Source organism: Fibroporia radiculosa, assembly GCF_000313525.1.
Source record: "Fibroporia radiculosa TFFH 294 genomic supercontigs, scaffold5656, whole genome shotgun sequence".
Lineage (NCBI taxonomy): Eukaryota > Fungi > Basidiomycota > Agaricomycetes > Polyporales > Fibroporiaceae > Fibroporia > Fibroporia radiculosa.
In genome coordinates this window covers 46209-73433 of record NW_012133425.1, presented here as the reverse complement: position 1 = coordinate 73433, position 27225 = coordinate 46209, and the positions used below count along the sequence as shown (strand labels likewise).

Genomic DNA, 27225 nt, shown 5'->3' with positions numbered 1-27225 from the left:
GCCCCCCCCCCCCCCACGTCCGTGACACCTCAAGTTCATTTGGCCTCCTGGGTTGTAAAGCGGCCGTGCCGCTCTAGAGACCCACACTCATATCCCCATGCAGAAGGCGCCATGGTTGGCTTGATGCGAAGGCGCGACACGACACTGACGCAAGACCGCGGAAGACAGCTCGAGGCGCACCGTCCCTCGGTGGTGACGTGTAGTGCCTCGCTCCCCGCGCGCACATTCTTGACTATTTTAGTGTCGCTTGTCCCCTCCTGCTCGCTCACCCAAGTCCCGCCCTACACATGCTTGCCTGACGGCGACGACCGCTTAGTTGCGGTTACGTGCCTCGTCAAGCTGTGTGCCGATACACTGGCCGTGGATGCCTGACTGTCATCTCGACACCCTACCCTTGCCTTGAACGATCGTCAACCTCGGATTCAGATTCACGTTCCCTTTACGAGCTCCCTTCCCCGTGCCATATGCCACCCTACAACACTGGCTCGCTGGTCTGTGGCGCCTGATCAACGCCATCGTTCACGCTGAGTCTCTGATCCATCCCCATCATCCGCTGTCTTTCCCTGTCTTTGGCTATTGGCTCTCTCGACAAGCTTCTCTGCGCGCTAGTCGTTGTGCGCATCCATTCGACATGCTGTTCTGGCAGGCCACGCGACGTATTGCCAACCAAGCCAGCTAGGAAGACATGGCGAAGATGGGGATCTCGTCGACGAAGTTGTGCAGCTTTGATCCGTCCGCTCTACAATCGCCTTCGCTGCGGCCCCGCTCATTCATTCAGATTTTCTCCTCCCGCCTCGCATCTCCCACGCGCGCATGCTAGTTCGTGCCCATCGGTGAGATTGAGTGCAGTGAGGGTCAGTCTTGGATGTCAGCGTCGTACCGTGTGTTGAAGTTGTGGTCAGTATTGTGTACGTCTGTCCGTCCGCTCGTGCGTCGCTCAGCCTGCTTGCGGGTCTGAGTACAGCGCAGACCGACCGCAGACTTGACGTGATCATTGTTCTTGCACTATCCTCGCTTCGTATGCCCCACTTATGCCCTGGAATCGTCATCCCGCGCTCCGTGCTCCCTCAGTGCTTTAGTTAGTCTAGGTACTACTACTACGTCGCTGTTGCCGCATGTACGTACTTGCCTCGCAGCTCGAGTTAGCTTGTCAATGTTCCTCATGACCCCTGCACGTTCTGATGCAAATGTTTGAGTACAATTTGATTGAACTTTGAAGCCTCTGCCACGCGTGTGTTTTACAGACAAATAAAGATGGCCGTACTGAGATACTCAGATATGGATCCCAGGGGGGTGTTCCTGTGCAGTTATAATTACTGCGTGATTCAAACCGTTGTGTTCTGCGTCTCTTCAGTCCGGCTGAACGTTACTGTAGTTCGTATGGACCCAATAAACGTGCCGCATGATGTGTTTCAAGACGGCTGGAACGAGATCCACGTCCGATCGACAATATGACGACGGCGGCGCTTGGCTCCGCGTCGATTCCTCCTCTCAGCTTTCACGACATCTCGATACCATCAGGTTACTTGTCAGACACCATATCACCATCACAACAATGAGCGATACTGCAGCCACTCGTCGTCAGCTGAAGATCAAGTCGGGTTCTTGCAAACGGTCCGCAGACTTTCTGTGTTTGTTTTTATCCAGCACTGGTCGTCCCTGACAGGATTCGCAGACTCTTCAAGGAGCACAAGTCCTACCAGAAGGAAGAAGAGGACCAGAAGAGAAAGCTCGACAGGTTAATTGCCAATACTACAGACCCAGACGATTGGGACGTCAAGAATGCAGTGAGTGTGACACGCTAGTTTAAAAGTTTGCCCTCTCATCGTATATGGTCACTCAGAGGCGCATGCTGGATGAAAATCAGAGGATGATCGCGGATGCTGCCACTCGTCTTGGGAAGGCCGTGCAGGATCTGCGCGATGTTGTTGTGAGCCCTGTTGTAGTCTCACCCTCAAGCACAACTCCTAACCACCATCCAGGTCTTCGCGAAGCAGGATTCTGCGCTAGCGGAAGATGAAGCCTTGATGCAGGCAGAGGAGGCTCTTGAGGAGGTTAGTGTCTGATGGTGACAAGTACAAGAAGATCACCCCGTACCTGTATTGTAGCGCAGAAATATACCACGTCGTAGATCACCCTTGCGCCTGAAATCCGTTTCATTCCGCCTCCACTGCCCTTGCCTCCTTCAAACGAACGAGAGCATCAAGAATGGCCTGCCACGCATCTCGCTCCACCCTTTCCTCCTGCAGACCCCGGCTGCCCTTGCTATACTCATTCCCGCCTGAAGGAATTCCAACGCCAAGCGACGGCGGCACAAACCCGGGCGGAGGCGCATTTATGGCAGAGGGCGCGATTCGCGACTGGCGGATGTGTGCTAACGAAGAACGGATTGCAATGTGGATGCTCTGGACAGGTGCTTCAGCGACGGATGTTCAGGTCTACCCAGCACTCACGTCGAGGCGCTCAAAGTACTCGCTCACTTCCAACACAAATTGCTCAGATCGCTCCCCGCCTTGTGGCAGACCATCGTCCGGGCCATCCGTTTGAGGCAGGGTCAAGAGAGAGATGGACGAGGCGGCTAGCGAGAGCAGCCGGCTGATATCCTGTTCGTTGTAGTGCTCAGTCTGATTTTGGTATTCCCCCCAAAAGAAGACATTTCCTACCTTCTCTACTTCTCCGAGAGCATATATTTGCCGCGCGGTACGACTTGAAGTCCAGATGGGGTCGATGTCCGCGGGGGGTACAGATGTCGGAGCGGTGGATTGAGAGTCTGATGCCATCTCGGAGTCGGGATTTATTTCTAAATATGCGTTATATCAGGCCAGTAATTCGAAGACGTCGCTGAGAAACAGCAGAACAACGCAACTCTGAAGTCCAACGCCGCGTTTAGTGGCCACGGTTGGTGGATGCTGCGCGCCAATCTCGATCCAGCACACCGCTTCGGTCATGTACACCCCGAATAGCCTGCCCTGCTGCGTCTGTGCCAGTGTCTTCCGCCCGTGCTCCCATGCTGGACATAAAATAGTCAACACTGGGCAGTAACCCATTCATGGAATCCCCAAAGGCGACAACTTCTAGCGTCGCCCATAGCAGTGAGCTCTCTTCGAGGTCGCGCAGCAGCACCAAGGTTGTCGACGATGTGACAAGCCTGACTTCCTTCAATCCATTCTCGGAGGAGGACGAACATGACCAGTCATCGTATGCGCTGGTTACGTCGCTCCTCTCCAAGGTAAAGAACACCTTGGCCGCTCCCCTGTCCTCTGCCGTGGCCTCTAGCAGCACCGGAAACGCGTCCTCCCATCAGAACGGACAGCCTACCGACCAGCGAAGACCATCGCTGGTTCACAATGGCTCCAGTCAATCTAGCAAATCCTCCATAAATCGCTTGAACGTTGCTGTATCCAATCCTGCCCCCCCACTGGTCTCTTTGACCCCCGTTGTGTCCGAGATACCGTCGTATGGCGTTGACTATGAGCGATCACCGTCTCGAGGAGGGTCTTTCTATGCGCCGGATACGCCTGACGGGGGCATATATGGTACTGCCATCCCAGGGTTCCCCATACAGGATGCCGACGCGCGGAGCATTAAGACCGCAGCTGGTAGTATCAGGAGATCGGCTTCGGTATCCAAGGTGATTCGGAGAATCCGAGGCGAAGGTGTGTTGAACTACGGAGCTGCAGCGTCCTGTGCTATTACTTAGATGTTTTGTAGGTCTGTCCCGCGACTACTGGATGGACGACGAGCTCTGCAAGGAGTGCTATGATTGTAAGAGCGTGTTCACGGCATGGCGTAGAAAGCACCACTGTAGAATTTGTGGTATGTGCCGTCTTTTTTTGCTAGTAGCCGTCCTACAATAGTTTCACGCAGGCCAGATTTTCTGTTCTCGTTGTGCTTCGAATATCATCAAAGGGGCACGGTTTGGTCACGATGGCATGGTACGGGTCTGCAACCTCTGCCTCGATAAGCTGGCCAAGGGCGATGACGATGACGACGACGACAGGCGTTCTATCAATTCCAACATGACCTCGCCTTTCGCGGCGCACCAACTTGGTTCCGACTCATTCTCGTTTGCCCTTGGTCATCACCCTCAATCGCCCTTTGCTGCGTCGCAATTGTTCGGACGTATGGATGAGCCTTTCAATCTGTTCTCAATAGCGGAGACCAGGAAGTACGGTTCCATTGAGAGTGTCAGTGGATTCGAGCCGTTTACTCCTACAGACGATGCCAAAGCATGGATTCGTGACAATCCTGCCCCATTCCGTAGGACGTTCACAGACGAAGATAAGGATCCTCTATCTTTATCTGACAAGTTCAGCAACGAGAACTCGCCCTCCGGGCCTGGAGTCCAGACTCCTATTGATTTCCCTGTGACGGTGCCCATCTCTGTGGATGTATCCATGAGCTCTGTGCAATTCCCGATGAGTTCCCCTGACCAGGCATATCCCTTTGAGAGTCCAGGAATGCTTCGATCACGGTTCAATTCTTACGCCGATTTTGACATCGCGACGCCTTTCATCCGGAGTCGCGTGCAGAGCCGGCTGAATGAGAGCTTCGGTACTGGAGAGCCCGGATGGAGAACTAGGAGAGAGAGCACAGCGTCAGTAATATTTTCCATACTAATGATTCGCCACTGCTAATTCGGAATACAGATATGCTCAAGAGCTGAATCTAATCTCCATGTTTCACCTGCGGATCATGTTGCGGCAGATGCTCTCTGCGGAGCAGATTCCTAACATTGGGGAGTGGGAGGAGACATTATTGAAACTCAGCCTCCGCATAGCCCGTGAATTGACATTCACTGCTCATCCCCAGCGACAAGGGGCCGACATGGATGTCCGACGGTACGTCAAGATCAAGAAGATACCTGGCGGTGCGCCCAAAGATTCGGAGTATGTCGATGGTGCGGTTATCACGAAGAACGTGGCACACAAGCAGATGCTTCGGATACAGCGTAACCCTCGAGTAATGCTGGTCACCTTCCCTCTTGAGTTCCATCGTGTGGAGGGGCAGTATATGCACTTCGGGCAGATCCTGCGACAGGAGAAGGATTACTTAGGCAATCTGGCCACTCGTATCGCCGCGCTTCGACCGCATGTCGTATTGGCCGAGAAGTCCGTTTCGAGATTGGCCCTCGATGCTCTAGCGAAGCACAAGATCGCAGTTGCCAGAACGGTGAAGCCATCTGCAATACAATTTGTCGCTCGTATAACGCAGGGGGATGTCTTCTCATCCATGGACAAGCTTGCGCTCGAGCCTCGTCTTGGGCACTGTACGCGCTTCCGCATACAGACATTCGACCATCCTCTCATTCCTGGTCGGCGCAAGACATATATGCGTTTCGAAGGCTGCAATGCGGAGATGGGCTGCACTATTGTGCTTAGGGGCGGAGACATTGAGACGCTCAGACGCATAAAGAAAGTGACACGATTCCTTGCATTCATCGTGCGGAATCTCAGGCTTGAAACGCATTTGTGGAAAGACTCGGTGATCACGTTGCCGGCTCTGACAGCTGAGGCCACGCCATCTACACATTCTTCTAGTCCCGCAGCGTTTATGTCAGGCCCCAGTGGGTCTACGCCGCCGTCAATCAATTTCTTGAGTCTGCAACGTTCCGTCTCTCAGCCTTTGGATGACATTGAGGAGACCACTCCAAACGGTATACCGAATGACACAAATGTAGAAGATCTTCCGAACGAGGATGCGGAGCACATACGTCTGTCGCGGCGTATCCAAGAATCGTTGGAGCCGTATGAGAAGACTTTCATATCTGTTTCGGCCACACTACGCTTCCCTCCTCCACACCCTGTGCGTCGTATGAAGGAGCTTGATGACCAGCTGATTCGTGTTAAACGAGAGTGGGAAGACGAGGTTATACGGCAAGAAGAGAGGAGTTCTCCGCAGCACCAGCAAGAGGAGACTGTTACCCAGGCAACAATGGGACCATTGGCGTCGGCTGACCCAGACGATATTGCCGCGCAGATTGAGTCTCTTCCGATCCCAGATCTTCCACATACACCTGTGCAAGACGAAACTCCCCCATCCGCAGATCGTCCTGGTTACTTTGATCTTGCTCCGATGGGATCGAGTTTCGTGTCCCATTCCCCTGTTCCTTATACACCCGCAGAAGAGCTTCCCGTTCAGATGAAAACGGTCGAAGACATCAAACTTGAAAGCCGAGTGAGCTATGTTCAATGGCAGCACGCCGAACAGCGCCGGATATGGGAATGGTATCTTCGGAAGAATAAGGACGACTTTGATGTAGAGAAATATCAGTGCATAAGTCTGTGGGAAGCTACCTTGCCTATGACGGAACCTGGCCTCCATCGCGCATGTTTGCCTCCGGCCTCGAAGTACATGACCTTCTACGGGGAAAATGACTGCACACTGGGACAATTCATCGAAAAGGCTGTCATGGATACCCTGGTGAAGTTTCTGGATCCAAAGGCGATTTGCGAGAACAAGAGCTGCAACGAACCTCTTGCGCGCCATTGTAAGGTGTATACCCACAACGAATCGCGTCTCATAGTCGCAGTTGAGCAATGGGATGGTCAAATTATCAGCAAGGCCGGTTACTATCCCTATGCTCCGGATGCTATTATTACATGGAGCGTCTGCAGAACTTGTGGTTCTGCTACTCCCTTCATTCCTGTGTCTCCGGAGATGCAAAGATACTCTTTTGCCAAATTCCTTGAACTCCATTTCTATCCTGCCGACGTCCAGCTCGTACAAGGCGCCGGATGCCAGCATAACATATACCAGTCTCACATTAGGTACTTTGCTATCAAAGGGATGACTGTACGTTTCCAAGCGGAACCTATCGTCTTACACGAAGTTGTGTATCCGCCCATGCGCATCCGGGTCCGCCCGGAGACCCAGCTGGAGATTAGGAACAATGATTTTGAGCGACTACACATGCGAAACGAGCAGTGGTATGCCGCTCTGGTTGGTGACCTCAAGCTCATCAATATTGACGCGGCCATTGGCGACGAAGAGGCTGATGGTCGACTCACAGCGCAGATCAACCATTTGATCATGAAGGCCGAATGGGAGAAACAGGACATTGCAAAGTTGATCAACAAAATATACCAAGACACCCCTTCAACCGACACTCTTGCATTGAACCAAGTGCGAGCTTATAGGCAAGACAAGATTGTCGCTTGGCAACAGGACTTTGACAGGCTGCCGAAACCTAGGATGACACAGTTCCTGGATCGTAACAGTCGAAAGCCCTCTGCGTTTAATTCGATGCGAGCAATGTTTCCTCGGCGATCCGAGTATTACTCTACGCTGGAGGTTCAGCAGAATGCCTCGGAGACGGAAGACAATACATCTGGACCTATTACAATGACAATGCGACGCGTAACAGGAGACTCTTTCACGTCGAGATCTTCGGCCTCGGACGCGTCAGAAACGGAATCCCTCGCTGAGAAAAGTGAATCCACTGACATTATCCCACCCGCGGGATCGGTTCAGCCGCAGAAGGGGGATGTTCTTGTGCCAGTGGAAGCCATCGAAATCTCACCCAAGTCAGATCCAGAGAGCGACTCCACCATTGGCGCCGGACGCCGGAATTCTCTGGCGGTTGAGGTTCCTACGTCGCCGCATAAGGTGAAAAATCTTCGTGCTCGTGTTGAAATGATATATGACTGACGTCCACATACGCATCAGGTTGGTGATGACAGTGAGCAGGGACAAGTGGAACAGGTGGCGCAACCTATATCAAGGTTACCCAGACGTTCACTTAATTACCCCAGCGTCGCGGAACTTGTCAAGAAGTATCAAGATTTTCTACCAGCTCAGGGAGTCGAGGAACTTACAAAAACCGCATTCCCTCCTGCTGTGCCGGTCTCCGAGGGTGAACACGATGCCCCGAGCGAGATCCCTCCACGGACACGAACAAAGGGCCGACGCCAATTCGTTAACCGTAAGTCCTCGGTATCTGACTTTGAGTCTGGCTACGCAGCAAATATCGCACCCCGTTACCTCACCCATAGGAGGCCTTTAGGAGCCACTCCCTATAGCAGTCGTATTCCAGGTCCAATAGCATCGTCTGTCGACTCTCGCGCGCCGTCACGCAGAACTTCTCCTGATAAACGGTCTTCTATGACACAGCTCGGCACGGACAGCTCATCGAAAGCGGTGATGTCTTCTCCCCCGCTCACAAGGTCAAATTCTGTCATCGTTGGTAATCGGAAGAAAGGAAAAGGAACAGCGCGTGGACTTCCCGCGGAGAAGGCTCCATCCACTCGACCTACCAGCAGTTCCGGGCCAAAAAGCACGTTGAGGAGGCAAACAGGACCTAATGGAAAAGTCTCTAACATCACTAAGCACTTTGAACGAATAAGCAAAGATAATGAGCGTGCCAACCGTCGCTACGCTGTCATCCGTGGAAGACGCCCACGTCCAGTTGCCTCAGCTCGCGCTAGGGTGGAAGTCCTTGAAAGTATCAAGGACGCTATCATGGACGAATCGGAAAGCTCGGACTCCAGCGAGGCCGATGACGAAGGCGATGACGACGACGAGATAGTAAAGAAAACAAAGCAAGAACGCACCGAATCTCCCAAACCCTCTCAGGCCCCGCACGAAGTCGATCAGAAAAACAAGCCGTCTGAAGTGGTTTCACCCGTAGCAGTCCCTCCAGCGGAAAATACTGGATTCAATCAGGAGCAGCCTGTCACTGCTGTTCTGAGGGCTACGCCCGAACCCTCACCTTCACTTCATCAGTCCCCAATCGTAACCGCGATGGCGAATGAAACAGCGCCGTTGGCTTTACCTCCAGAGCTTGATATGGGACCCGCAGGTACCGAGCGTCATTCCATTCTGAAGGCATTATCCGGCTTTTGGCCCCAGGCTCCGCAACTACGCCCTCGAACAGAACAAGATGCTGATGATCCCATGGCGGATCCAGAGCACATCTTCCGTAATTCATCTATGGTTGTTAGAACGGATGAGCCGACATCCATCATTGCCTTGGCTTTGAAGTGAGTCTCCGTGACCCAATTACATAGTGGTAACTCATATTGTCCTGTTAGTTCCCCTCAATATCGAGACATGTTAGCGCAATCTCGATTTGAGAAACGACAGGCCCGAGAGCCGAAAATTACTGACGGCGGGGAGGCATTTATGCCAGACGATCGGTCTATTGCCGAGTCCACTTCTACATGGGGCGTAGTGAATGTAGATAGCTCTGATGGAGCTGATCCGACCGAAGACCTTCGTGTCCCATCTTCCAAGTTGCCCTGGGCTATCTGTGGGTAATTGTCATTGATCGTCGGTGGTGCCAGCTAATACCTCATGGAGATTTTGAGAGCGGTGGCCTGACCATCAGCTGTACCGTTCTGTACCCCGAACAGTTCGATGCACTCCGACGAACTTACGACTGTGAAAGAAGCATGATCGAGTCCCTGGCGAGATGTGTGAAGTGGGATGCTAGCGGAGGCAAGTCTGGCTCAGCTTTCTTGAAGACTTTGGGTATGTTTCTCTCCTTCTTGTTTGTGACACTTTTGACGCTCTCTGCAGATGACCGCTTCATCGCCAAGGAGCTATCTAGAGCTGAGCTACAGGCAATGGAGACATTCGCGCCGGCATATTTCGATTATATGTCGTCGGCAGTGACAGCCAATGTACGCCATCCTTTCATCATGCCACAATGTAGCTGATGTTCTTGTAGCGGCCTACCCTTCTTGCCAAAATTTTTGGCTGTTTTAAGATTACCTCCAAGAAGACTCACAAGCACCAGGGTTCGAGCAGGTCGAAACCGATGCAAATGAATTTGCTTGTTATGGAGAATCTATTTTACGACCGTCGATTCTCCAAGGTATTTGTCTACTTTATGTCCTCTGTGCAGAATGGATTAACATGTCTTCATCTAGATATACGATCTCAAAGGATCCACTCGAAACCGCCACGTGCAGTCCACGGGACGAGAAAACGAAGTATTGCTCGATGAAAATTTGGTTGAAAGTATGTGGTCGCGTCGACATATTCGCATAATTCAACCTATCAGTCCTCTTTAGCCGCTCATTTGGCCCCATTCTACTTACGCGAGCATTCAAAGCGAATTTTACGCGGTGCCTTGTTCAATGACAGCAAATTCCTTGCCGATATCAACGTCATGGACTATTCGCTCGTTGTCGGCGTTGACAGCATGAAGAACGAGCTCGTAGTTGGTATAGTCGGTGAGCCTCATACACCATCTCATGAGTGTGAAATTGCCTCATAAAGTTGGTGCAGATTACATCCGCACGTATACCTGGGACAAGAAATTGGAAAGCTGGGTAAAAGATACTACCTTCTTGGGTGGACCGAATAGAGGGGAACCGACTATCATAGGCCCGAAGCAGTATCGACAGCGGTTTCTCAGTGCAATGGAACGCTATCTTCCTCTGGTAAGTATCTGCATTAGTCATTGTTGTCTTCAGTATTCGTATGTTCTCGCCCAGGTACCTGACAGATGGATGAAGCAGCGCGATGCCCCAGAAGACGAAGGGAACTCCCTTTCAGATTTGTGGCCCGACTGGTGAACATCGCACATACCTATTCTCTCACCGTATCACCTTAATCCAGGTGGTTTCCTTTCAATGTTACATTACAACGGCATCCAGACTTCCGCACCTTGCACTTGTTCAATCCGTTTGCATGTAGACCGCCGCATATACCCCGTACAATTGTAATCTTCCGGCGATACCCGTAAGATATCTATGACACGCATGTAAAATACATCACAGCTTTCTTGGTTTCATCCTCTCCCTGTGAGCAAGTGTTATGTTGTGCCTCTTCGCCTCCGCGCTGAACTGCTCCTTCGTTGCTTTCTTGTCAAGGCGCCGTGACTGTCGCTCGGCTTTAACAGCTTGCTTGCGTGCCTTCTTGTCCTCCTTCGACTCATTTTTGGATCGGATAATCGTCACTCTCGTAGCTGCATAGCGGCAGTTGGCTTTCGATAACACAAAGTAAAATCCGAAATACGCACGGCATCCATCCTCCATGTCAGAGTCCGATGCGGTATCTGAGCTCTTTGCCTGAGGGTGTGATTTTCCCTCAATTACAGGAAGCCCTGTCTTGGGGTCGAGCCGGATTTTGGGTACAGGTTTCTCTTGACGGGCTCTGATCAGCCGAGGATGATTCTCAAGATTACTGTAGGTCGCTGAATCCTTGACAGTCAATGCGCGCCTGAAACTCATAAAGACCAGTCACGCACTCAATATTGTTTCACAGTCCCACCTATCCTTCTTGGCGTCAACGTCTGAGGGCATCAAAATATCCTCCTCCTCGCTGTCTTCGCCTAAATCACGAAGGTGCACCGCGCCAAGAGCTTTTCGCATGGTATCGAGTTTGTCTGTAGCAGTCTCGCCTGCGAGTATTGGGCGCATTTTCCCACCTAGAATCTCATAGTTGTCGAGAAATTCATTCATAATGGTGTCGAAATCCTCGCGGGAGGTAATTAGCTCAGGTGCTTCGTCAGAAGCTTCAGATGCATCGTTCCCATCAGGGTCGGAGTCCGAGTCATACTCCTTTTGAATCTGTGTGAAGATATTCACGTTGAGAGGTCCGTGACTTCAAAAAGGACACCAGACTAATTACCTTGTCAAACTTCTCATCAAGTGTAGTCAATCCCTCGTTACGGAACATTGATGAGCTGCTCATACTATATCCCGAGGCATCCGACGAGCCTTTACGTCTTCGCTTGCCTCCAATTACTGGCAGCCGAGGCAATGTACCGACAGTGTCCTCTCCTTCCGAATATGCATCTACGTCAGAGCTCTCTGAGGACGTCACCTTCTGTGCTTGTTTAAATCGCGCGAAACGTGCTTCCCAGCCCTCATCATCTTTGTCTGCTGCACTCTCTGTCCGGCCGTTGGATGATTCATATTCAAACCCATCCTCACGAAACTCAAATTCGAGGTGGGCATCTAGGGGCAACTCGCCCTCCGCCACCAATTCTCCGAAGAAGTCGTCGTCTAGATCGTCGTCCACGAACGCATCATCCTCCAGTGCCTGCAGTGCCTGACGTAAATGAGGGTCTAAGTCTGGCTGAAAACCCGCTATCGACGACGGAATATTCGATTCGTAATTTCGCGGGAGTTCGGAGGTGGATGGAAGTACTTCCGGAGGTAGGTCGACTAATGTAATGGATTGTTTTGATTTTCCCTTCCCTGCAGGCTTCGACGGAGCCTCGATAAGTATGCTGTCGACGCCATCTTCCTGCACACCGACCGGCCGCAAGTGTTGCATGTAGTCATAGGTTGTATCGTCATAGTAGACACCGTATAATGCCGCCTCGCCGATATTTGCTCGCTCGGCGTCGTGAGCGAGATCGGAGGGCGAAAGTACTCGTTCGAGCTCTGCCCTTGACTTTCCCTATGTGTCTAGGCCGTTAAACATGTTGGCGTGCAAGCGATTATCAAAAACACCTTTGCGGCATTACCGCGCTCGAATGCCTTCAAGACATGTGTGCTGGCCTCCGGATCATGGATCAATGGATCTCGCTGAGAGCGATGGACCAGCTGGAAGTGTTGTGCGCCGGACTGTCGAAAGATAGATTTGGGAGGCATTGTCGAAGTAGGGAGGAAGAAATACTCAGACGAGTATACGATTGCGGATCTGGAGCCACGTGCGATTTTTTCACCAGTACGCTCCCGTTACATTGATGTCGGGCGAGCTGTACAACCTCTGGAAGTTATCCACAGAGCACAACGACCGCAAGGCCAGGTCCACTGACTCGGGATATTTTGATTGCTTTGAATTCTCACTAGCTCATTCCGAGGACCGTTTCAATTCCTCATGGAGCACCGAGCATCTCAATCATCCTCCCCCACACCCAAGGAGCAGGCCGATGTAGACACTCTGATGACTCTCATGGGCGGCGGTATCACGTCTGATGTCGCCCTCAAGCTACTCCGCAAACACTTTGGCGATGTCGAAAAGGCTGCGGCCGCCATTTTCGACGGGGGCTTGACTAACGAGATTCAGCAGCTGGAGACTGCGGAAGTGAGCTCGAAGCGATCCAGGCCACAGACGCCACCTCGTGAGTTCATTGCTCTGTACCGATTTGACATCATAACAGAGGCTGAGCGACTCATGAGCCTCGAAACCTGAAAACTCATCACCCGTCATCGACCTTACTGCGGACGATGATGACCATGAGTTGTCGCGCGCCTTGCGGGCCTCGCTTGAGGACCATGCTCCCAAATTCGGGCCAAGCGACAGAGCTCCGGACCCAAACTGGGCTGTTGTTCCGTCGAATGTGCTTTAGTCTTATTGTTTTATTCGCTTCTTGAAAGCCCTAATATTGGAATAATTTAGGTGGAAGTGGGGACTGGAATTTCTCAGGACGACCACTCCCTCAGTCAAGCAATAGCAGCAAGTCTCACTTATAACTATTCGGAAGAGGCGTATGAGGATATCCCTCTGGAGCAAAGGGTCAGAAAAGACGAGCAGTAAGCGAACTGACTATACTGTATGTATTATATCATCATTGTCGGCAGGCCGATTGCTCTTCGTTCGACCAATTCGTCCCTCGCTCATGCGGGGCTCATTTTACACGGATTATTCCACGTTCCGCAAGTGCGTTATGCTATAGCCCAATGGCGCCCGACGAGTGAGTCTCAAGAAAATGATGATATAAGCCCGCCGACTGGCGGCCCAGGTGCGTCGAATTATCTATTCCAGAAGTAAAAAGTAAGGGCGCAAACTCTGCAGCAGAACTTGTAATCTGGTCTCTTCTCGAGATGTTTGCCAACATGGACGTCGCGCTGATGAGTGAGCTAAACGTCGACGAACTTCTTGCTGCAATGAACGCGGAGCATTGGAGCACGCCAGCGGAGCGCCCGGGGGACATTGCATACAGTATGTTCTTTACCGGTTTAGCGAGATTAGTGTAACGACTCTCGCCAGATTTCTATAACAGATTGGCATGGACTGCGGAGAATATGTTGCAGCAGGATGTTGCTGCCGCTAATCCAGAGCTTTCCATGCAAAGGTTTGTCCGACACTTTTCGCCCGTGATATGAGTTGGGACTGATTAAAACATTTTCGCCTGCAGGCTGTTCCATTTTCGATATGGCTTCAGCAATGCGGATCTTTCCCATGCGCCTATTGATCCAAAATTTGATCTTTCAATAGTGAAGGTCGACGTCCGAGGAGCAGAAGACACAAATGATCTCATTTCCTGTCTTTCCGGAGAGCTCGGTCTTACCGACCTTAATCCTGATCCTTCGAGACAGCAGGTCATTTTTGAATCATCCGAAGTCGTCGCGTTCCAGATTGTACGGGATAACGCGCCGCCGACATATACTTCATCAGTGGGAAAGGGCGGCAGAACTGACCGGACGACGTTTGGGTACCCAAAACACGTGTACTTGGATCAATTCATGAAGAGTAACTTGGAACTGGCAAATGAGAAGAGGGGGAAGCAACGCGAACTGCTTGCACAAATCGACGAACTTGTCGCGAAGAAGGATGCCTTGGTGAGATACAACGTACGACTCACTCTAATACGCACCGCATCTCGACTGATGGAGTGTTCCACAAACTTCTTGTTGCCTGTAGGACAGGGACACGCTTGCGGATCTTCGGTCATCATTGCGCTACTACGAAACTGTTGCTGAAGACAATAGTGATCCCCAGCGTAAAGCGGAGTTACACGATACAGCCCAAAAACTTCGCAAGGCCTTAGTGCGCATTGAGAACGAGCTGCAAAGTGGGTCTGCAACGGTGTCTGGCAAAATCTATAACCCTGAATTAAGTGCAGCCATGGATGCCAGCGTTGCACATTTGAAGGACCAAGTCACAAGTATGTTTGACTGCCCCGAGTTGCAACAGCATAGAGTAAGATCGTGCTGCAATTTCCTGGTCGCGTATGCCGCTCATGAAGCCACTCATTTTAGTATGATCTCCGCGTCGTCCTAGCCCATGACGGCTTGTATGGTCGCAGCCACGTGTATTCCTACGTCAAGCAGAAGCACATATGGTGGAAGACCCTAGACTACATCGTCAATCAGGTAGGCTTGTATGACCCTCATCATCGCAGAGTCTATTGACATGGCCGCCTTATTTCTTCAGGTCTCTGAGGAAACTGTACTAACCGACCCTGTAGGCCTGCATCTCGGAGCAGGGCCATTCTTCCTCATTTATAGTCGCGCACTCACAGAAGAGGAGGAGAGCTTGCAAATTGCATGGCCTGACAACATTAAGGTCTGACTTATCGTTCTGAAACGCTGTATATGCGCTCAGCCCCTCCCCTAAATGTCATGCAGAACGACGTGAAGTATAATAACCAGGCCTTCCTCTCTCGTCTTCCTCCCGAAGTAGTGGCGCGGGTGTCGGACCCCAACTCACCGCCTACATCTCCATACCATTCCGCCGCGCCCTCTGAGTATACTATGTCTTCTGGTACCGTCGAGCCACCAGAATCGAGGGAAGAGCCCATGGATATTGTTTGAAGTCTCGGCTGTCAAATTGTAACGCAATGCTGTCGCTGCCTAGTTAGTGTTTTATGGATCTCAGTCATATGATGTACAATGTTTGCCTTGCTTCGATTCTTATTCCGAGATAGTCGTGAAAAGCTGTCCATTATAATCTAAGTACACTCATCCGAGAGAACTATAACGCTGTAATATGCAATCAACAGATCCAAAAGGTATACAGTGAGCTGCAGCCTGCAGTATGATACACGGATCATCCCAACTTGATTTTCTTGGTGGGTTGGGGGGTTCCCTTGTCGCTGCCCTTCCTCTTCGCCACCGGTGTCTTGGCACTCGATGACATCTCCTTGTACCTATTTCTCACAAGCATAGCAATCTGACCGACCTCGGAATCTGCCCCGTTGAAGTGAATGGCATTATCGATCATGAGTTCCATGTCTGCTTCCCATGCCTCGGTCGAATCGTACTTGTCTGCGTCCAGCTTCTGTCTAATCGTACGAAGATCGCGTGCGTCTTTGCGGGGAATGACGTCAAAATATGTCGGGATACCTAGAGCTATCGGGTCCACCGGTTCACGGAAGACGAAGGAGCTTTGTAAAGTATATATCAATATAATACCGGGACTCAAACATGAAGCACTTACATTGGGTCGGTAACCAGTCTGGTCATCACGCTCTGCAGACTCCGCTTCTCATTCCATGCTAATTTCTTCTCCATGAGTTTACTCCACTCCTTCTTGAATATCCGCTCAACTCCATCCGCACAAGTGACTGGATAAGTGGTAGGTGGATTGAATTTTCGACAATTACCGAAAATGAGCTCAATATCCTTAGCGAAACCTTCCATAGTCGTATAAGCGCCCTCGCTAAGTTTGGTGGACATGGTAGCGAAGTCCATTGGCTCTTTAATTTCATCGTAGTATCTGTATCAAGACGTGAGTACTAGCTAATGAGATGGGTGGAACCTCACTTACGTCGGACACCCATCCAATACGGGATCAACGGGTTTCAGGAAAATGCGCGCATCAGGTAGCTTGGTCAAGACTTTCAAGATCTCTCTACACTTCTTCTCGTTGATGGACGTCGTCTGAGAGTGCGACCTCTTTGCCTTGGATGGTGTGGATGTAGGGGGAGGTACCTCCTTCTCCTTGCCTTTGACGGACGGACGCGGAGCAGGGGCAGCAGAAATTTCAGGCATGAGAACAGGGGCTGGTTTGGTCAATTTCTCCTTATTCTTCTGAGTAGTGACCCCGTTACGAGGCATAGCTGTTGCACTTGAATTCCTGTGGGTAGGAGGCACCGCTGGAGTAGATGGACCAGCTACAGGCGCAGGAGCTGTAGGCCGCTCTTTCTTGGGAGGTGTCGCGAGGGCCAGAATCTCATCCTCAGTTGGTTCATCTGCAGGTTTCTTGCGTTTGCCGATCACGAACTTCGGCGGTGCATGCTTATCCTTCTCGGCTGACGTAGAAACACGGTGTTTGCGTTCTCGTTCCATAGCAATCACCTCCTCTAATAAATCAGCAGAACCATCGTCAATAATTGTCGATTGGTCGGGAAGCGGAGTCGCAGAAAGAATGCGCTCCTGGGGCTTCTTGGCTTTGAGCTTAGGTACGAGCTTGAGAGCGACCGGAGTTCCATTGGATGCGCCACCAACCTTCAGCTTAATCGAAGGTTTCGCGGAATGAGCAGAAGCAACTATAGGAGGGACGAGAGGGACAACAGGAGACTTGGGGACGGCCGGCCGCACGACGGTAGGCTCCACCGGAGGTATGTTCATGACTCGTGGCTGCGCGGACCGATCAGCGGCCTCGAGGGTTTTGTTGATGCGCACCCATTCTGAAGATAACATGAGCTTCATTTTCATTCGTATCGAGAAATAGTCAGGCATACGTTTCTCGAAAAAGGATTCAAGCGCCAATGCTTCGTTATGAACGTAGCTGCCCGAAAGGTTATATAGTTTCGCGTTGCCGATGATCATATGAAAATCTGCTTCAAAGGCAAACCGGTCGTTGTATTTCCCTTGTTCGAGTTTCGCACTCATTGTACTGAGATCCATGGGATTCTTGATAACATCAAAATAACTGCAATATATTTAGGTGCTGGGAGAAACATGGATTAAAACAAAAGCGTACTTTGGCGCGTGATCTCGCACTGGGTCCACCGGTTGCAAAAACACAACAGCGCGCTTGTGAGTTTGGAGCTTCTTGAGAGCATTCCTGCAGGCCCGGAGATCATTCAAGCTCATACCGCCCGATTGAGCTTTTGGGACGTTCTGAGGCTTCTTCTTCTCCATAATAGGTACCTTCTTTGGCACAGATACCTTGGGCACGGGGAAACCTTCACGACGCATCACAACAGGCGTGGTACTCGGTGTCCTTGCAGGGACATCGCCCTGTATAGTACTAGGTAGTAGTTTGAGTTTCCCAGGTGTTGAAGCTGCCTTAGTGGGAGGAGCGCCACTTCTGATTAACGGCCGGGACTTGAATGGAACCTTGACAGAAGGTATTGGGGGAGCGACCTCTGTAATTGGCGTTGGTGGGAGGTGAATAGTAACTTTGGGGGGAGCCTCTTCTGAGCCACGGATGAGTAGATCCGCAAGCTTCAGTAAGCACCAGCGGACCTCAAGATCGGTATCTGGAGCACTGAAGAATATGGTTAAAGAGCGGTACCGTATGTAGAAATTGTATCACTCACAGCACTATGGGCATCAAAAGTTCTCTTGTGACTTCGTTCTTGCCCAATTCTCTATCCTTCCTGAAGGCTTTGATCATAACATCAATGTCACTCTTCTTGCTTTCCTTTGCCTTCTCAGCAACGGTGCCATCTTCCTCGATAAGCAACGACTCAGTCTCTTTCACTGTCTTCATCTCGCCCATGGTGAGCAGTAACGCAAGACTTAGGCAAGCATTCTGCGCGACATGTCTCCGGACCACACGAGATGGATCATTTGCCATGACCGCAAGGACATAGCGCATAACCTTTGGGGTATACCACCTGGTAAGGAATAGATGATCAAAGGCAGCTATGCGCACTTGAGTGTAATTGCCCTCCCTTAGATGTTCCGTACAATGAATACATGCATTAGATTTCATGAATGAGTCACGCACCGAGTCAAAGGAAAAAACGTGCGTGCGTCATGCGGGATTAGCCCACCCATGCTCAACATTAAGTAGAACTAATTATAATATTCAGCCCATGTGCATTGTTACCAAACATTCAGATGACTCACTTCAATAACTGCAACTGTGACGACGTTGTGATAGGTTGGTATCAGCCTATCCATACTGCGATACCTATCAACTTCAGCCAGAGCCTGCCTCAGCAAATCGGCATCTTGACTGTCTTGAACCGGCTGAGAATCCGTCGCGATGAACTCCCCGCGTTCGGGCGGAACAACAGATATCGTGGCGGTCGCCAAAGCCGAGATGATAGTACAAATGTATAACGCATCCGAATACTGCAACATATCATTAGCAAACGTCAATTAATCACTGCGCTCGCTTAACATACTGGATTGGCGGTATTGTCATTGTATCGCAGCTGGTCGATTAAGAACTGCCGGATAATCGGTGGTGTTTTGCCATTCTCAAAGCGGACCCGAGCAATGGCCCTCAGCAAGCTCTACAAAACGTCGAGTTGAGATGTATTAGCACTACCAGTTGCGTAGAACGTACCTTGCGGACATAATACTCCGTCAGGTCGCTGAAGTCGTTAGGTCTTGGTACATAAGTATGGCTGAATAAGTCGGGATTGGGATCTTCTGGCTCGTAACAATATCGGAGAAAGAGTTTAAACAGATGGAAGAGTCCCAGCCACTCTAGCCGTTGTATTCCACACTTAAAAAGGCACAACAATGAGCGGCGTAGACATGACGAATTGTGCTAGACTTACGCTGACAAGAGCTTGAGCAGCCTCACATCGAATCCGGAAATAGTAATTAGAGACCAAGACGGTCTTGGTGAGCGTGCTAGAAATGATCGCATTGGGCGACTTCGACAGAACTAAGATAGCCTATCATAGCCATTCTTCAGAATAATCTTGAGGCTGACAAGTAAATATAGGAACATACCTCATACTGCGCAACAACATCTCTGTCGCGCTGCAGTTGCGAGACCCACATGTAGTCCTTTTGATCGAAAGCGATACCCGCGATCCACTCGAAATCCGCGTCAATGCGTATCCATTCGTATGTTTGACCGGCCATGTTCTGCTCATCTTCCTCTGTCCAGTCCGCTACCTTCCAGTTCTCACGTTCCTTCTCTTTCTCCCATATTTCCAGTCCGAAGCCCATGTCCACCATGTCCATCGCAGCTGCAGCCTCAGCATCTCCCTCTGCAGCTGCCTGAGCGGCCGCTTGCCGCGCAAGATATCGTTTCGTGTTCCGTCGTACACGTTTATACTTCGTATTGAATGGAACTTCGTAACGTTTAAACGGGCTACGGATATCCAGCACGTGTTCATATGGTGTCCCATCAGCCTCGTGTATTCGAATCGTCATTTGTCCCTGATAAGTCCAAGTAAGCAACTTTGAGATAATATCACTGTCACTACTCAGCCTACCTCGAAGAATGGTACAGGCTTCATCAAAGTCCTCGTGATTTCATTGTTCTCGTGTGCTTTGTATGCGGGTGCTTCCTGACGCATTGAGATCTCCACCGCCATCTTCTTTCGATTAAACGTGGCAGAAAACCCAAAAGTAGGACATCCACTGCCATATATCCACTGTTCCGCAAATGAACGCGGATCGATACCACTTACTTTTCGGCAAGTCCTGAGAAATGAATGTGTGGATATCGCGTTATTAGGCATTTCACCACTGATCGCAGACAAGAAAACTTTAGGCAAGACGCGCGATAGTCCGAGAGACGTTCCAGATTTGCCCAGGCGGCGATCCAGGATGTGTAGAACGAGAGCTGCCTTCAGGTTGACGAAAGGGAGCGTGGCTGCATCCGGTGGTTCCATCACTTGTGGCTGGCAGATGGGAGGCATCGACCCGTTATCCAGTTCCAGCACGCGCTCCATGTCCTTCTTGAGGCGAAAACGATACTCGTTGTTGCCTAAGAGCTTACGAATGAATAAGCCAGTGATGTATAGTCCCAGCCCGTTCACAAGCCAAGTATCTGACCACGTCTTTTGTTGAATGTTTATACCGATCCATTGAGAGGCGAGCGCATGGCTCAAACAATGCCGGGTTTCGAAGACTTGGTCGATCGCATCGTCACCGTGCAAAAGGTCCACCGACAAAAGCGATAAGGTGGCGCTATCGAAACGTTGGGTAGGCATCTCGTCCACGAATATCAGTTTATGCGATCCGAATGGATATGACCCAAACTCTGTGGAATAGAAGCTCATAGCTGAGCGCATGAATGAGACCGAGTATAGTAGTAGCGCTTCATGTCCAGGAAGGCAGAACGCATGCATCAACGGCTGCAACGTTCCTGATGCGTCCTCCGCCGCGCTTAGATCCGCTGGGATTGAGTGGACGTGAAACGGACCAGCCGCAAACGCAATGTGCTGTACTGAAGTGAGGGTGCTTTGTGAAAACAAGAATATGGACTTGCTTGAGTTATATGGATGCGCTACTTGCTCCACGAGTTCACCACTGCAGATGACCACAGTTGGATTTTCTCCTTCTCGTGGCTCGTCATCGTCCTCAAGCGCTGAATCTCGTTGCTCGAGGTATCTTGGGACGACGAACTCGAACTCCCACGTACACTTTTCCCACATATTGTCGATGCATGGCACCCAACAACGGGCAGCATCCGAAGACGATGGGGTTGTATACACATGCGGCACACGCTAATAATATAGATGAATACCAGTGCTCAACACCGCAGATAGAACGCTGACTCACGTATGGACAGGCATCTGTCGGCAAGACAAATTGAATGCCGTCTACGGGCTTCCGGACACTATATACAATATTCACAATGATGGGCACGAACTCAGGGATAGAAAGAATAGGTTGCGCCATCGGTCCTGGTGTCTGGGGCTCAGGCGTTGCGGCTAGACGTCAATCCGATCAGAACATTTGGCCATTTACTCATAATTCAAACGAACCTTCGCTGACAATACCCATAGCAGCATGTCCCGATTGTCTCAATGAAACCTCCTTAGGGATAGCAATGGAGAGCTCGCCCTCGTCACCTTCTGCCAGGGCGGAGTATACTTTTCGTTTCAGCTCCGGATGATAGTGACAGTCATGCGGGTTGGAGATGCTTAAATTCGCAAGTGGGTCATGGTGGACGAAGTCCGCATGATGTGAGGCCACAGTCACTGAATGGATGGCTGAAGACCTGATCAGCGAAGTTACTAGTCATAATTTAAATGCTTACCGCATTGTCTGGAGTGGAGATGGAGGGTTTTGAGATCTTTGCTGGTCGGTACTACCGTGATTTCCGTGTAACCCTGCCACAATCATAAGACCACCCGGGCATGGTCCTTGCCAGTGCGAGCTTACCCAGAGACTTCCGGAGAAATCAATCTCCAGAACCACCTTTTGATGACTAGTAGAGACGATTCACACTATTAGCAAAAGAGTTCGCGAACAGCAAGGACCTAGAAGATACGTATATAGAGAAACCCCTGCGGACGTGCTCCCTTTGCATGCTAAGTTCGTGCGTAGTGCGCCAGTCTGTAAGTTATAGGACGGGCGGAAATGCAAGCGAAGTTGGAATCTAGGATATGAAACTAGGGAGTAAGAACTGGTGCGGTCGTCGCCTTCGATGACAACGAGGTTGAGCAAGTCATGCTCAACGGTAAGGAGAAGTTTTATTACGTAATATGGATGTATCTGTATCGCATTGAGCGCCCGTCCTCCGCCACCTGAGTGGTTCTTGAATTGTAAAGGTTCAAATATATACCTGGCGTACATGGCGCAATTCCAGTATGTACTCTTTTTTTTTTTTTTTGGTTTTTTGCTTTATACCATTTATATTACGATGTTTCTCTGCATATCATCAAAGTCTGCAAGTAACAGCATACTAGTGGAGAACAAGTTGAATGGGCTCAATTCGACACAGCAGTCACGTGTTCTCCAATTGAAGACACGACAGTTCGATCGAAGTTCGTAGCTTGGTATATCTTCGCCTTGCTTGAGTCGCTCTTTGGTGTTTCGTTCCTCCCTGATTTCATTGGCTCATAAGCAAGGAAGAGATACCACTAGAAACTATACGCCTTTACTAGGGTGGTTCTCGCATTTGTTCCTTCCGAGTCTGACGACAGACACATGTGGCGATCCACCTGTCGTAAATCACTGGGAGTTGCTCTCCGTCGGTATGTCGACAATGCCAACTTTTCTGCAAATGCTGTCGCCTCTGCCCATCAACCCAATGCTCCATTGGACCTCGATCCATCATTTCAAACATTATTGAAAGACGTTGATATGTCCCTTTTGCGTCAAAAGTCTAGACACACGACAGCGGACAATCCGCATGCCAGGACACATCGAGAATTAGAGGTGTATCCCTCTGATTCATCCACTCAAGACGGTGATATAGAACCTGAAGAATTAGAAGAGCAGGAAGAACATTTCGATGATAGGGAAGGGCGAAAATCTCCTGCAGCCCTGTTTGGCAGTCAGCGCATCGGTGCAGTCGTTTTACCTTTTGAGTTGCAGACCGCTATCACTCGCCTCATAGCTGGTGCGTGAATAATTCCCGCATGTGGTCATTTCTGAGTGAAAGTCTCACGCAGATTCGGATAAGCATGCTCTGCGCTCCGATGCCACACGCCTTTTCATGCACGATAAAGGCAATGGCGAGGATTGGGACACTTCTTATAAAGTTCAGTACAAGTCGCGCAAACAAGCAGGCCGTCATGCTGAGCGAGACGGGACCGCCTTTGCTTCTGTTGCCCTCCCATCTCACTATGCCGCTATTTTTGCTGTTTTAGATCACGCCAAACGAAGGCTTGGACCTGAGTGGAAAATCAAACGAGTCATTGATTGGGGTTGCGGGACAGGTGCAGGCTTGTGGTACGTCATTCTTACCAACTGCCATTTGTTGCATATGTATATTCCTATCGATGATACTGGCCACAGGGCAACATCACACTCGTTCCGTGATCAACTACATCAACAAGCCCATCCAGATAGCGATGATGCACAGCTTGCGGAAAGCACCGTTTCAGAATACCTTGGCATTGATAAACGAGATGGTCTTATCAACATTGGGAAGAATTTGGTGAAAGGTTTGCATATTGTTAGCTCAAGTCTTGCCATTGGATGTCAACTCATTATAGATGTCAACCCATCTGGACTAAGTCTTTCATGGCAAAAGTCATTCCACGACGATGACAAGATTTCTCGGTCAAATGGAGAGGATGTCATTGGTTTATCCGCATTCATGCTGTCTTCATTATCCACTTCCCTGGCCAGAAAGACGCTCGTCAAGGGGATGTGGGAGAGTGGTGCAGGTGTAATGGTCAGTAGCACTTTTCCCTTGAACACTGCTTACATATTGATTACTAATGAATTATCGAATTATTGTATGCAGGTCTTGATTGATCATAGCTCTACCTCTGGGTTCGAAGCCATTGCAGAAGCTCGAGACTTCTTGTTGCGTATGGGTCGAAAGGAACTGGAGGACCCTGAAACAGAATCATGGCATGTCAGAGGCTGTCATGTCGTCGCGCCCGTAAATCCTGTTCATTGTGATAGAATTAGGGAAGCCCAAGCTGACATGCTTCACAGTGCCCTCATGATGGTTCATGTCCTCTCTACCACCCAGGTGCAAGCAAATTAGTTTGTGGATTTTCCCAGAGACTCCAACGACCTAAATTTGTTCGAAAAACAAAAAATTCTGGTGTCGGACATGAAGATACTGGGTATTCTTACGTCGTCATTAGAAGAGGTAGTAGGCCGATTCCGCCTGGAACCAAAGTCGGCCGGATTGGTGACGTTGGTAAACGTGAGATTGCAAAATTGGCTTCCAAGCAGACACCGGTGCAAGAGCTCATCATTGACCATGAGCAGAGGCACACCACTGAGGTGCCTTTGTCTGCGTCAGACTCTAGTGTGGAACTCTTAACAGCGGAACCGCACGCACCCACAAGAGCACAGCCAATAAAGAAGTGGCCGGAAACACAAGTGGAAGATGCTCTTCGTCTCGAAGCTTATTCGTGGCCTCGCCTTGTATTCCCTCCCCTCAAACGTAGTGGCCACATCATCCTGGATGGCTGTACAAGAGAAGGTAATATTGTATCGACATAAATTGCACAGCATTGATTGTTGATCATTAATGTTCTATGATAGGTAAAATAATGCGAATGACCGTTCCAAAATCACAGGGGAAGCAACCGTACTATGATGCCCGAAAGTCAAATTGGGGTGATATATTTCCTCATGCACCTAAGAATGCACCGCAAGAACGCTATCAGCCATCCCGCGCTAAAGGAGCAACTACGCCAGCCAAAGGTGAGGACATCGGTAAACGCAGAAAAGCATATCCCCAGGCCGTAGATTATGCCCAGTTGTCTGCTGAGATAGAAGAGCAAAAACGAAGACAAAGGAGGCAGCGTTCACGAGTAGCTAGCGGTTGGAGTGAGGAATAATTTAGCCACAATATGACATTATCTCCACTCTTGCCCTTGACTCACGACATCCTCCGTCGGAGCTATCTACACATCTGAGATTTGTATACCAGGACCTTGCCGCGAACTTAGAACAACACGGGTGATGGCAGTCGCTGAATTCAAGTATGAGTAACGAACGCGCGGATGACGAAGGTAAGGTTCTTACGGGGCTTCTTGTTCGTGTCCTTTTTGTCTTGCTCCGCATTCGGATCCCTGAGGTTACCGGTTGCGCGCTTGACTACACCGAGGAAATACCTGACATTCCTGATTACGTCTTCGACAGAGAAATGCATCTAGGTAGAAGAGATCAGACGAACGCCTATGGGGTGTAAAATCAAGATGAACCTTGGCAACTGGTGCCCGTATGGTCCCCGCTTTGTCCCCTTTCCATTCACTTGTACCCTTCAGTTTGCGAAGATATCCAGTTATGTTATCTGTCACGGTGCCACGCCGCTCAGACGGCATTAGGCCGCGAGGTCCAAGGACGCGCCCTAGCTTAGGAGTGATAGCACGAATCAGGGCGGGCGTGCAGAGAAACATGCTAGCTTGGTGGCGACCACTAATGATCTGAGTTGTCGTACAGTTAGCCTAGTAGAAATGCGGATCAGAGTAGGCGCACCCCGTCAACAAGCTCTGGTCCGCCAACAATATCCGCCCCCGCGCTCCGGGCTTCCTCTGCCTGTTTCCCTTCAGCAAATACGAGGATGCGGTCCTTCGTCTGCGCTTTCGCTTCGCGGGGCAAGCTGTAGCGACCTTTCGGAATGGTAGTTCCTTTAGTCATCTCGGTCTTAACGACCAATTCATACGTGGCATTTGGTGCGGCGACCTCCACAGCCTGCATTTACCGCTTGGGAGTCAGGAAGGCGATTAAGGTATCGCTGGTGCTGACGCTCACCCGAAGGACCGCGATGGCGTCTTCCAATGTCATTTTTTCCGAATCATAAATACTCTTTCGAGTCTTGAGTGATTTTTTACGCGCTTTGGCGGCCAGTTGCTTCTTCGTTGGAGTAGCCACTTTCTTCTCGCGTCTGGCCAGGACAGGTGGGCTAGTTTGAAACTGACGTTGCCATTGCTATAATACTGTCTTTAGTATCTGATGTACGTCGATTATTGCGCTCCGAACGTACTTTATGTATTAGAATGGCTTCATGCCAACGGTATCTGAGACTGAGGTTCGCAAGTCGAAGAGACATAGCTACCAAGTCTGGTTCTCGCAATCTGGCAGTGGCAAGCTTGTTTGATGTCCCAATCCGGAAGCTTCATCGTACACTAAGCGCCAGTGCTGGCGCTCAAGCTACATATACGGTCGTTTTACTCCTGCGTAGGGCACTATAGCACTCTGAATAAAATGGTTTTGCCAAAACCCGAACAAGAATGATATTTTCGCATTCTGGTGGATGGCCATTTCCGCCAGCACTGACCCGTGATTCAGCCTGAGGGACCAAGTCATATATTATCACCAATTTCAACCATACAGCTGTTCAAACTTGTAGACCTGTCTTTGAAGTTCTCAAGCAAAACAACAAAGTCCAGTCAGTAGTACAAGTTTACAGCATAAAATATGAGCTCAGAGTAGCAAAACGGGCCAAAAGCCACTCCCAGACGATCACGAGTGTAACCATAGAGTGGCATAAATGATATGACTACATGAGACATCAAGAAGTTATTAATGATAAATACATTGTACCGCAGGAACGAGTGTCAAGTCGTGAGTAACTGCTACTCTTTTGCCGCACAAGATGACGCGGTCATGATTCGAAACAGCTGCAAAGGACATGACGTCAGTTAGTAGATTGCAGAGACCGTGAACGATTAATTTAGCAGCGACAGACATGGACCAGGAGATACCGATATCGCATGAGATAAATGGCAACCTGAATAAATGCCTGAAGAAGTATCGAAGCTCACCTAATATATTGACGTCCTGGGACGTCGAGCTCCGCGAAGGAGCATCGGATCTACCATGATGAAGTATTGATAACAAGATTAGATAGACGGAGCGCCAGGTTCACGGGAAATAAAACGGACATATCAACATTGCAGAGGACAAACTCCGACTTTGCTTGTCAACGGGCTTGATACAAAAAGCACTCGTACCCACCGGAATGCGAGACAAGGGTGTCTTGGCAGATAGAAGACGTCAAAATCGACATTTAAGGTGCACAAAATACACACGCACCATACTCGTGGCCATCGGGGGAAGTGTACCGAGTCTGATTTTCCAACCAAGC

General features: G+C 50.2%; 8 protein-coding genes across 8 annotated transcripts; 4 read left to right on the top strand and 4 right to left on the bottom strand.

Annotated features, from left to right (window-relative positions):
* Positions 1-1555: 1555 nt before the first annotated feature.
* Positions 1556-2131, top strand: FIBRA_05928 (uncharacterized protein; the record flags this gene model as incomplete). The annotated part of the gene is made up of 5 exons (XM_012327674.1): positions 1556-1614; positions 1667-1787; positions 1844-1930; positions 1983-2054; positions 2114-2131. The coding sequence occupies 5 exons, from the start codon at positions 1556-1558 to the stop codon at positions 2129-2131; spliced, it is 357 nt and encodes a 118-aa protein (XP_012183064.1).
* A 25-nt stretch (positions 2132-2156) lies between these two features.
* On the bottom strand, positions 2157-2780 carry FIBRA_05927 (uncharacterized protein; the record flags this gene model as incomplete). The annotated part of the gene is made up of 3 exons (XM_012327673.1): positions 2157-2405; positions 2454-2603; positions 2664-2780. The coding sequence occupies 3 exons, from the start codon at positions 2778-2780 to the stop codon at positions 2157-2159; spliced, it is 516 nt and encodes a 171-aa protein (XP_012183063.1).
* A 269-nt stretch (positions 2781-3049) lies between these two features.
* On the top strand, positions 3050-10523 carry FIBRA_05926 (uncharacterized protein; the record flags this gene model as incomplete). The annotated part of the gene is made up of 13 exons (XM_012327672.1): positions 3050-3656; positions 3712-3816; positions 3868-4597; positions 4650-7608; positions 7669-8981; positions 9033-9250; positions 9301-9471; positions 9520-9623; positions 9671-9817; positions 9873-9963; positions 10017-10178; positions 10234-10388; positions 10443-10523. 13 exons carry the CDS (start codon positions 3050-3052, stop codon positions 10521-10523), a joined length of 6843 nt encoding a protein of 2280 aa, XP_012183062.1.
* A 198-nt stretch (positions 10524-10721) lies between these two features.
* On the bottom strand, positions 10722-12551 carry FIBRA_05925 (uncharacterized protein; the record flags this gene model as incomplete). Its single annotated transcript, XM_012327671.1, has 4 exons — positions 10722-11143; positions 11198-11519; positions 11581-12357; positions 12411-12551. The coding sequence occupies 4 exons, from the start codon at positions 12549-12551 to the stop codon at positions 10722-10724; spliced, it is 1662 nt and encodes a 553-aa protein (XP_012183061.1).
* Positions 12552-12780: 229 nt separating this feature from the next.
* FIBRA_05924 (uncharacterized protein) lies at positions 12781-15440 on the top strand (the record flags this gene model as incomplete). Its single annotated transcript, XM_012327670.1, has 11 exons — positions 12781-13024; positions 13083-13243; positions 13303-13436; positions 13485-13645; positions 13699-13845; positions 13894-13978; positions 14042-14477; positions 14548-14826; positions 14886-14999; positions 15061-15192; positions 15255-15440. The coding sequence occupies 11 exons, from the start codon at positions 12781-12783 to the stop codon at positions 15438-15440; spliced, it is 2079 nt and encodes a 692-aa protein (XP_012183060.1).
* A 235-nt stretch (positions 15441-15675) lies between these two features.
* Positions 15676-22295, bottom strand: FIBRA_05923 (uncharacterized protein; the record flags this gene model as incomplete). The annotated part of the gene is made up of 18 exons (XM_012327669.1): positions 15676-16012; positions 16066-16344; positions 16396-17257; positions 17312-17502; positions 17554-18063; positions 18116-18472; positions 18529-18596; positions 18651-18878; positions 18932-19042; positions 19096-19257; positions 19313-19432; positions 19491-19925; positions 19982-21220; positions 21276-21427; positions 21482-21709; positions 21757-21829; positions 21882-21927; positions 21991-22295. 18 exons carry the CDS (start codon positions 22293-22295, stop codon positions 15676-15678), a joined length of 5703 nt encoding a protein of 1900 aa, XP_012183059.1.
* Positions 22296-22805: 510 nt separating this feature from the next.
* Positions 22806-24973, top strand: FIBRA_05922 (uncharacterized protein; the record flags this gene model as incomplete). Its single annotated transcript, XM_012327668.1, has 7 exons — positions 22806-23064; positions 23117-23396; positions 23463-23611; positions 23663-23844; positions 23917-24057; positions 24114-24612; positions 24675-24973. The coding sequence occupies 7 exons, from the start codon at positions 22806-22808 to the stop codon at positions 24971-24973; spliced, it is 1809 nt and encodes a 602-aa protein (XP_012183058.1).
* A 66-nt stretch (positions 24974-25039) lies between these two features.
* Positions 25040-26187, bottom strand: FIBRA_05921 (uncharacterized protein; the record flags this gene model as incomplete). The annotated part of the gene is made up of 6 exons (XM_012327667.1): positions 25040-25107; positions 25161-25287; positions 25340-25561; positions 25614-25829; positions 25890-26066; positions 26122-26187. 6 exons carry the CDS (start codon positions 26185-26187, stop codon positions 25040-25042), a joined length of 876 nt encoding a protein of 291 aa, XP_012183057.1.
* Between the last annotated feature and the right edge of the window lie 1038 nt (positions 26188-27225).